The sequence below is a fragment of the Brassica oleracea genome, chromosome C9 (assembly GCF_000695525.1).
Source record: "Brassica oleracea var. oleracea cultivar TO1000 chromosome C9, BOL, whole genome shotgun sequence".
Taxonomy (NCBI): domain Eukaryota; kingdom Viridiplantae; phylum Streptophyta; class Magnoliopsida; order Brassicales; family Brassicaceae; genus Brassica; species Brassica oleracea.
The window spans coordinates 23304842-23316147 of NC_027756.1; the positions used below are offsets into that span (position 1 = coordinate 23304842).

Below are 11306 nucleotides of genomic sequence, written 5' to 3' on the forward strand. Positions count from 1 at the left end.
GCTATCCGAAGGAGGTGATTTTGTTCCTCAATGCAGATGTTCTCGCCTTAGAGTAGAAATGGCTGAGGAACGCTGATCGGACATGTTCCCATGAAGTGAGAGAGCCGGTAGGGAGAGAGTTCAACCACCGTGCAGCTTTTCCATCAAGAGAGAATGGGAATAACATGCACCTGATGTAGTCTGGTGGAACACCATTCGCGCGAGTGAAACTGCAGACTTTTTCGAAGCTCTCAATATGCTCCATTGGAATTTCTGTAAAGAGACCAGAAAACACCTTTCTCTGTACTAGACCGATCAAAGCAGGCTTGATCTCGAAGTCCTGCCTGGTGCAGGGTGGAGGAACTATGGCAGAACGAGTAGTAGGGATGTTGTAAGGGAGGTTTCTCTGCCCGATTGAAGCAGTCTGCGCCTGTTGTTCCCGTCGCGTGAGGGCAGCCTGTTCAACAGCATCCTGCTGAGCTTGGATGTTCTGCTGCATTTGAAGCATCTGTTGTTGCATCTGTTGCAACTGAGCAAGTGAGTTGCTCTTGATTGCCGTAGTCGCCCATTATGGCGTTGTTCGGCCCTGATTGTTGATGATTTGTTCTTTCTAACCTTGCTAGCTCCTGGTCGCTAAATGTAACTAACTCTCCTTGTGCGTTTCTCCTGACCATCGTCACAATGATTCTGAGAGATGAAGTTTCAAGCTCATATCCGATGAGAATCAATGGAAGTCTAAGAAACCAGGAACAAAGAAAGAAAGAGTTGGTTCTTCAAAGATCAGTTTCCAACATTGATATTACGTGTATACGCACACCAATTAACCTAATGTGCACACTACCACAATCGAATGGTATGTCGATGTAGCACTTTTGGTTCAAATCCACAGAGACCAACGATTACACTTTATCTTTATTGGATCAATACTTAGCTAAAACAATGATGGGGTTTTGAGATTAAGGTTTCGTAACAAGCAAGTAATAAATTCGTTTAAGGTTTTCAGAAGATTAAGAGAGCTAAGTTCAGGGTGATTCATCGGGATACTTAGAATCATGAGCTACACAACTATTCAAGAAGGCAATAAGAGCCAATCTAGAACTTGAACAACAAGAATAGATAAACCCACTGTCGTGGTGTCTACCAATTTATCAAGCAATCCTAATGCCTAAACTGTCGTTTGGATCAGAGAATGATGACAAGCATTAAGTTCAGATTAAATTGGTTCACAATTTGCCTTAGCATCAACTTTCGTTGGCTAAAGACAAATCGCCTATCTATGCTTTTTCTAGCAACCTAAAACACTTTTGATGATTAGATTGAACCTATGATCAAATGATAAATGGCCAGTTTAACACAAGCATTAAGATTAGCAATAGATAGATATATCAAAGAATAACAATCCTATTTATGTCTAACTCATTGATCCATGATCCCTAACACCCTAAACCTAACAAGCGACGACTCAGCCATGAACAGAGAAATCACAAAGACAATAGATGAAGAAAACATGTTGAATCAATAAATAAATAAGATAGGGTTCAGGAATCTTCTCAAGGTGAGAGAGATGAAGCCTTCTCCCTTTCAAGGTAGCAAATCTTCAAGTACAAAAGTCTTCAATGGTTTCTTGTGTAAAAACTCGCGTCGAATAATAATAGAAAATAAGAAAAGATATATATGCAGGTCTATGGCGGCCTGAGAGTAAATGGGGAAAGCCCTAGGTAAAATCCCAAAATATTTGGAAACTTCCTTAAGAACCTATGCCGCTGGAACATGCACTCGGGTTGCTCCACTCGACTGTTCTACGTGAAAATCACCAAATTGCACTGTTTTTCTCCTCTTTTCCTCCAGCTGGTCTATCTCCCATCCAATGCAACTCCAGACCTGTAATGGCTCGAAAAGAACTAGGAAGACTCGATGAAAACCAATTGAAAAGCATATATACAAGATGTCTAAAACACCATATATCAAAGGGTCGATGGGAGATTCCAGAAAGGAGCAAGAGAGCCACGGGTCCTTCCAAACTCTTATGCTTTCTCCATTGTCCACCACCAAGCTCAAACCTTTCTTAGTAAGTCACGGCCAACGAGGATGCTACACCATCCATGGGATGCTTCTGAAGACGATCCACATTCTAAAAGGTTGAGTTCTTTGCGTATGTACCGAGAAGGACATGGGCCCAGCAGTGATGTCGGTCTCTAATTACCGGCATCCTATCTTTGCTAAGAGAGAATCATTGAAGTGCTCCACGTATCTAAATGCAGTCCTCCCGCATATTTTGGTTTCGTAAGTGTAAACCATACAACCCAAAACATCTTTCTCTTCTACGGATTTGCATCCCACCAAAAATGGGTAAGGAGGGATTGTAGTTATTTGCATAGAGAAGACGGGAGTCAGAAACAGGACATAACGTAGTTTGGCATGGCTGCGAGGACCGCCTTGAGAAGAACATGTCGCTGAAAGGAAATGTGTCGTTCAACTATTAATCTTCTGTCTGATCGTGTCTAAGATGGACGCAAAGATGTCTCTCTTTTTCCGCCTGAAGAGTTCGGGAAGGCCACGGTATTTTCCCAACCCCCTTATGTGTTGATGTTCGGGACTGTCTTCACTCGAGTCTTCACTTCCGACGAGGTCTTGTCCAAGAAGGTAATAGATGATTTCTGAAGATTAATAAGCTGTCCCGAAACCGCTTCATAAATGCCAAGGATCTCTTAAAATTTTGAAACACTCGCTGCACTCGATTTGCAGAAAACATGGTATCATTCACAAACAAGAAATGGGTGACTTGCGGGCTTCTGCATGAGACCCTTATCCCGGATAGAGTCCCTTTCTCCTGTGCATTGTTACCGAGTACGGAAAGTACTTTCGTGGATAAGATGAATAAGTATGGTGAGAGGAGATCACTCTGTCGTATGCCATGAGATAGAGTCACTGAATCCTGGGGAGTTCCATTAGTCATAAAAGATTATGATACCGACTCTACGCACGCCATTATCCACGAGATCCATAAAGGGTCGAACTCGAGCTTTGAGAGGACCATGTGTAAGAAGCTCCATTTATTCATGTCGTAAGCTTTACTCATGTATGTTTTGACAGCCATGGAACAATACTTCCTTGCTTGAAGTGGAGTTTCATGAATAATAAGGACATTATCCGTAATTGTCCGACCCGAAACGAAGACAGATTAAGATTTTGAGATGAGATGAGGCAGTAATGGCTTCAGTCTGTGGATTGAGGATTTTCGCGATGATTTTATAGTGATTGAGGATTTTCACGATGATTTTGAAGTGTGTGTGACACAGTGCTATTGGCCAACACATCTTGGAAATGATTTTCGCGATGATTTTATCAACATAATCTTTTGTTTTATACCCCACACATCTTGGAGATCACCTCTGTTGACTTCAAATGTGATTATAGATTGAGATACATAATCACTTATTCACTTTACACAAAAAAAAAGAACAAGTAAAATCAGAAAGAATGTGGCACACGATTTTACATGTTTTATACCAATTTTTATACATAACTAATTAATAAAGAAACACATTTTCTTACAATACCAACGCAAATCTAAAGTTTAGACACACAAATGCACATCTAACCTTCTAGATAATGATTACAGAAGACACACGTCGTTGAATGTTGAATATTAACTTGAACATTCTGGCTTTGAGTAGATACAAACTAATACCCGTATGGAGTGTGGATGAAACAAAGCTTACCAAAAAGGAAAATAGTATAAAATGCACCATCGTTTTGGTATGCTCCTTCCATTATATCGACATCTTTACTGTTCCTCGCTCCGACGACGGAAAAGTTTGTAACGTCTTAAAGATTCCAACCTTTGCAATTTCATCTCATCGTTGAATTTTCTTATGAAAGCTTCGACTCGTGAATTGAGCTCATCTCTTCCCATTGATAAATCCTTTTTCAAATTCCCCCACGACGGAATTCTATCCGTCAACTTCTTTCCCGACCCCGACGACGACGGAGGAGGCCTCCTCGCTCGCGACGGTGATGGACACGATGATGTGGACATTCTTGAGTCGTTTCTTGAAATAACGTGGCCTTGAACCGTGTTAGGTTTCGTTGGTTGTTTTTCGGCTTTGACTCTCTTCCACATCTCATCCATGGTCTCGCTCTCATCACCCGATTTGTCATCTGATATAATAATCATTTATACATATAGATAAAAAAAAATTCTAGTTAATTGAGGCTTTTAGCAGTTTTAAATAAACATTCTGTATAATTTGAACTATGGGTCAAAAAGTAAATATTCTAACTAGATTACTTCCAAAACTAATCATGGTTTTCTCAACGAAAACCGTACGTGATTACATGAAAATATCATTTCAAATTAATTGAATGTATCATAGATTAGTCCGAGGCAAAATTTTATGTATCATATGTTTCTAGTGTTATTTGCAAAACATATTCATATATAAAATGACCCTTTTTCTTTTGGAAAAAAGATCTCGTGTGGCCTGGATAATGTTTGCATATATGATTTTCAACGTAATTGGCTAGAAATAGAATATTAGAAACAAAGTCTTGGATTCAAAATCCCCTATATATTAAAAGAGAAGTCACTTTAGTGAGGTTTCGTGACGTATCGCTCATAGGTGAAGTTTCAAAAAAAATTGTTATAATTTGATTGGTCGATTGTTTTTAATTTTTATTTATTTAAATTATATCTAAAAATTTAATGTAAATCTAAAAACATTTAACATCACTTGCCATATAATCTAAAGAATATTACAAATAACAATTTATGGCAACTAATTCTCGAAATTATAGAAAGATTAATAATGTTATATTTATTACTTTTAATATTTATAAACTATAAAATATAATGAACGAATTTTTATATAAGATAATTATAATAGTTTTATACTCTACTTGATGAATTGTATTCGAATATAATTATATAATAACTATTTTAAATATTACAAAATCTAAACATGTTTATTAATATGATTTTTAAATTATTTATCGTTGTTTACCGAATAAATTTATCAGAATTTTAAAATTATTTATATAGTGTTATAAATTTTTTATAAAAATATAAATCCTACTATATATTGATTGAGAAGTCACATAAGTGATTTTTATTACGTGTTGATCATAAATGAACTCTTCAAATTGTTATAATTTGATTGACCGATGATTTTTAATTTTATTTATTATAATTATATCTAAAAGGAAAGGATAATTGAAACTACGAAAGAGTAATGATGCGATCAATTTTTTATATATTTATAAATTACATAAAATAATAAACAAAAGTGTTTATTTGAATTGATATAATGATTTTATATTCGTATAGAAAGAATTATATTTGTATATAAAGTATCATAATAACTATTAATGTCTAATAATTCAATGCATGCTTTATAAATCATTTATAAAATTATAAATACATTTATAAAAATCAGACATTTTAAATTATTATAAGAGGTTCTAAGTCATTTATAGAAGCTTATACATTAATTTATAAAATGTATTTTGAAAATTTATCCTCCTATTACAATATTTTGAATTGTTTTCATTTTTAAAGGTAAAATTCCTCAACTATGTTTACTTAGTATAGAAACCCCTAAACTAAAAATTTACTGGTAGTAATAGTAATTATGACATGTTAGAGTTTAATTCATTAAATAAAGTTAGTTTAGAGAGTTTTTCGTTAAATACTTAGTTTGAGGGGTTTTTACCCAAAACAAATTTAGTTGAGGGGTTTTAACGTTAAATTTTTTTATTCTTTCCTTATTATCTATTATTTAAATCCTTATAGTGGGACTTGTTTTATCAAAAACCAGTTGCAATCAACTGACGAGATATCTTCATTCCTAATATCATGCATTTAATATTTAAATATATATATAGCAAGATTTGAGTTACCAAAATTATGTATATATTATAACCAGAATATCTTTAAAAATTTATTAGAAGATATTCTATCTCATTGCTGAATTAAAATTTATTAGAGGATATTTTGTCTCATAGCTTCTCTTGAAAACTATGTCATTTAGAAACTTAAACTAATTTGCTATATATATATCACGCCACCCCAATTAGTTTCACGCATCTATCTTTTAAGTTTTCATATGTTTTTGATCGTTCTAATTTAAATTCTACTTTTGTGATCTTACGCATGTGTATGATAATCAATAAGTAACTCATAGACGGGAACACCATTACTGGTAATTTTATGGGAGATTCTTTTTCTCCGTTTATTTTTGTTCTCTTTCTCTCCATGTTGTATCTATATCTATATTTTTGCATCAGTAGTGATTCAACTAACAAAAAGAGACGACTTTGTTTATCCAGGAACTGATCATCCCTTTCGAAAAAGGTAATTCTTTTTTTTATAAAGTTAAATCACTTATCAAGAATATAATATAAGATGTGTATGCTAATCAAGTGCAATTTATTTGTTGTGCGTGATCCTCTTCGATACGTCTGAGAGCCAAAGGTAATCTCAAAGCTTTTAAAAAACTTTGAAACTCATTGACGTTGTCCTATCAATTATATAATTTGTTATCTTTTGAGGATTGTTTACATCTTTAAATATTTTTGTTAGAATTACCTCTTTTCTGATTCAAGGCTCAGAGAAAGAAACTGTAAATCATATCTGCTGTTACAATGAAACCAATGATAATAAATCTCAGATAATTCAAATCTCTCTTTTATATTTTATGGCTAATTTTTTTATCGAGGTTCCGCGTGAAATATTTGTTTTTTTCTCAATTATTTTTTTCTGATGTTTTAATATTAGTGTTAAATGTGAACATTTTCTAAACTTTCTAATGTATTCTTTGTTCATATGAACATAGTATAAATATCAATATGTAACATTAAATCTTTCATATTAACCATATACATGTAACATAAGTATTATATAGTTATAAATATGTAATTATCAATTTAATATTAATGTTAATGTCCGGCACGCACCTAGTAACATTTAAAGATAAATCAATTCAGTTGTCACCAATTCGATTTTACGTTGGAAATATATCTAATTTGTATAAAAATCTGATGTACGCAATCCAACTCTATCCATAACTGGTATATCGATTTTTCCAAATATTTAGCCATCATCTTCGAATACATAGGAACAAAACCTCAAACCGTAATTTAGAAGACATTCTAAGTATATTATGAAAGTTGAATCAATCTAATCACAAATTTATTTTAGGTTGGAACATTTACCTTCATATACTAAAATAAGATTTAATTAATGGCTATGAGTTGTAAAGTAAAAAAGTTTTAAGTATACTCTATACTACTACTAACAAGTAACAAGTCTAAGATATACATAGGGACATATAATACTATAATAGTATAATACATACCTTGTGGAAAAGTCTTTGAAGGGACCGTAGGTGGACGTCGGAGTTCAGCAGGTTTCTTCGGCGCCGTTGACGGAAAACGACTCTTGGGAGAAGAAACCGGTTTACGATTACCAAAAGATCCTCCACTCTCTGGCCTCACCGTTAACTTTTCGTCCTCGGGAACCTTATTATTGTGTTGATCAAACGAATAATCGGATGATGAGTTATTCCAAGAACGGTCGTGGGCATGGTTCTGGCTATGGTTATCGTCATCATGTTCATAGTGATGATATGTATCATGATCGTGGTTATGCTCCGTGGCCGGAGAGTCAGATCCATGGCCAAAGAGAGAAGAGGAGGCGGCTAGAGCAAAGATGATTCCGTTGATGATGAAGAAGAGGGGGTTAAAGGTAGGGAGAGAGAAATGGAATCCGGTGACGGAAAAGTTCAACGCTGATCGGAGCATTAGTGATATAGCTCCGACCAAACCTGAAGCGATGATCCATGCCCTCGCTGTTAACATTATCTTTGTCTTTATTTTGATCTCTTTTTGTGTGTGTTTTAGCCTCTGTTTCTTTGTACGAAGCCTTATATCGTACCCATTCAACCCTTTTTTAGATTTATACAAACAAAACCAAAAGCGATGTTTGCTCTGTTAAAGTTCGATTAATCTAATTAAAATAAATATAAACCAACGATAAAAATGATAAATAATGAATCAGTCTATTTTTTTTTAAATGAATCAGTTTTTAATAATAGAGATGTTATAAGAAAAATTCATGTATAAACCATAGCATAATTTATATTCTTAAATAAGAACTAAGTAACAACTATTATATATATACTGAATTATTATTTTATCTTTTAACAATTATTATTTTTATAAAAATGCATGCCTTAACTTTTCCAAAAAAAAATGTATGGCTTATTTTTTAGTCAACCAAAGACAAAGACCATTTGGGAATACATTGAACCGCTTGGAACTCAGACATTGAAAGGACCAAATCTGAAAAATACTTCGATTTAGCTTTTAACACATACAATAAAAACTTTTTAAATTAATACTAAGCTATATTATTTTACTAATTTATAGAGTTAGCAGTTCAAAATTATAATTTTTTATAAGAATATGTTTATATATTTTTTAAAAATACTATTTCATGTATATATTAATTAGACTTTATAAATTTGAATATCATCTACATTTATTTGATTATTTGACATATTTTCATATCTTGAATACATATTATAGAAAAATGAGTTTTAAGATATAATATAATATAATAACATCAAACTATTAAAATAAAAATAAGAACTAAAGATGAAATTTATTTTGAAAAAATAAACAATACAATCTTTTATTATGCTTATATTTATGCTTGAAAAAATAAACAATACAATTTTTTATTATGGTTGAAAAAATAAAAAATTTTGCGATTTTAAAAGGAAAATAAATTTATTACCTAATAGTTTTCTAAATGTTATTATTTTATTAAATTATGTTGTATTTTATACTAGTTTAACATAAAATTTAATAAATTTTTGAATAAATTTATTTCGTAAATATTAAATTATTAATTTTGTATTGTATATTATTATTTCAATTATTTTAATGGTAAAAATATCATTCAAGTGTTATAGAGAACCACAATAATTTGCAGCACTAAAGGCATTTCTACCACGAAATTCTAAATAGGTATCTAAAACTAAAACATCTCCCTACATGTCATCATATAAATATCTCTCTTTACACATGTTCACATCGAAATTATTTAATTAGAATAATAATGCTTTGATTTTGTTTTCTTAAGGTTCTGAACGATAAAGATTCTCTAGTACCCTCTAGCTATGATATTATTATTTTTTATAAAGAATGTACTCTCTAGCTATGATATTACATTAAATAAAAAGTTCTTTTCCAAAAAAAAAAAATAAGAAAAGAGAACTATGATATTACATCTAATCTATCTACTAAAAATAACTCTGGCGTTCCAACTAAAACTTAGTGAGTTTTCTTTCAAAAAAAAAAACAAAAACTTAGTGAGTAATTAGAACATAAACTAATAGAATAGCCTCAATGTTACTATTTGCATGAAAACCAGTTTTGGTTTTGAAAATTTAACTATGTACGTCGATTGATTTAAAGATAGTACATAAAACATAGATGGATTTAATATGTAACTCATGTCGACATTAATTGATTGTTTGAAAAGGTCAAGACTCAAAATATGCAGTCTATCTTATCTCACTGCAGAAGATATATATTTGAATATTTTTTATAATTGTCTACTGGATCGACGAGACAAGAAGCTTAGCAATATCTATCGTGATTACGTGAATATAAACTTTAAGAACTCCTTTTACAAAAAAAAAAAAAAAACTTTAAGAACTAAATGGAAGTTTTTGTTCAAAAAAAAAACTAAATGGAAGTTCTAATATATATTCATATCAAAGACTGTATGCGTAGAATACTATCTGCGCTTTTGAATATAAAATGAGAGTAATTAAATATCTTGTTGCATTTTTCCATGGTTTAACATATGAGCAAGTTAAGTTGGATGTTAACGTAAAGATAGTTTTGCTATCATGTTACTAATTGTATAGAATACGAGCTAGGTCAAGATTGTGACCTTTGAGAAACTTTTTTTCTGAATATTAAAAAGCCAAAGAGCCAATGAAAGTTCACCATGCTTCATATAAGGATCTATTATTCTAGTGTGTACATAAGTAATATATATGCATGTCTTAGTTTATACGCGTATGAAGTCAAGTAAATATAATACATTATTTACACTCCTAACGTTGCATGACATTGCTGTGTAACAATTAGGGGTGGACAAAAAAACCGAACCGAACCGAGTCAAACCGAACCAACTGAACCGAAACTGATTCAAACCGAATCAAAGTCTATTTCAAACCATTTGGTTGAAGATTTTCCCAACCCGAATGGTTCGGTTTTAAACCGAACCGAAACGAGAAACCGATGTGTTTTTGTAATTATTTAAATTAAAAATATTAGTAATACCAATATACTAAAATTCTAATACCATACCACATATTTTCCATTTTTCATTTATTAACATATATTCTTCTAACCGAATATGTAATCATTAAAATATTTGATTTAAAAAAATAGAAAAGTCTTTATATTCTTATATACGTAAAAATATGGATGTTAAATCTAAACCAAAAACCTAAAACCTAAAGAAAAATTTATTAAAAACAAAAGTTCTTCTCCACAGCGTCACATGGAAGATGATTCATTGCTAACTTTTTAATAATGATATAAGAGACATTACTAATGATGTTGGGTTTTTTTTAGTTACCTTTCATTTGTTTTAGTTCTTAATTATATATTTTGTGATTATTTAAAGATTTTTGTTTCAGTTTTATATTGAATTTAGTTTACATAGTTTATGTTTACATAATTTATGTTTTAAAACATAATTCTTCTATTAAAAAAATTAAACTAAGAAGAACCTAAATAAACTGATCCAAAAAATAAATCCAACCGAACCAAATACAAACCGAACACAAACCGAACCAAACCAAACTAACTATGGTTTATTTCAATTGGAAAAATACTAGAACCGAACTAACCAAACCGAGCCAAACCCGAACCGAATCGAGAAAATAATCGAAGTGTCCACTCCTAGTAACAATGTCTTGCCATGCACATACAATAAAGCGTAATGCATACATAATACATTATAGACGATCATGCATACATTCATGATTGGTAGACATATATTACATCTAGGTATATTATATATACTAGGTTAAGATCCGTGCCTTGCGCGGAATCAACATTATATATATAAATTATTTTATGTATTAAATATTTTTACATATTATAAAATAATAAATATATATTAAATAATTAAAAGTCAGTAACTATTAAAAATATAATTAAATTGGTGCGAACATATAAATCAATTGTATTAATCCAAATTTTTTATTTATTTGATAGGATATGTTATTAAATTTAAATGA

The 11306-nt window shown here is 31.5% G+C and overlaps 1 protein-coding gene across 1 annotated transcript; it reads right to left on the bottom strand.

Annotated features, from left to right (window-relative positions):
- Positions 1-3509: 3509 nt before the first annotated feature.
- On the bottom strand, positions 3510-7884 carry LOC106316423. The gene is made up of 2 exons (XM_013754307.1): positions 7335-7884; positions 3510-4140 (listed from the first exon to the last, which is right to left on the bottom strand). Exons 1-2 carry the CDS (start codon positions 7834-7836, stop codon positions 3767-3769), a joined length of 876 nt encoding a protein of 291 aa, XP_013609761.1. The 5' UTR covers positions 7837-7884; the 3' UTR covers positions 3510-3766.
- Between the last annotated feature and the right edge of the window lie 3422 nt (positions 7885-11306).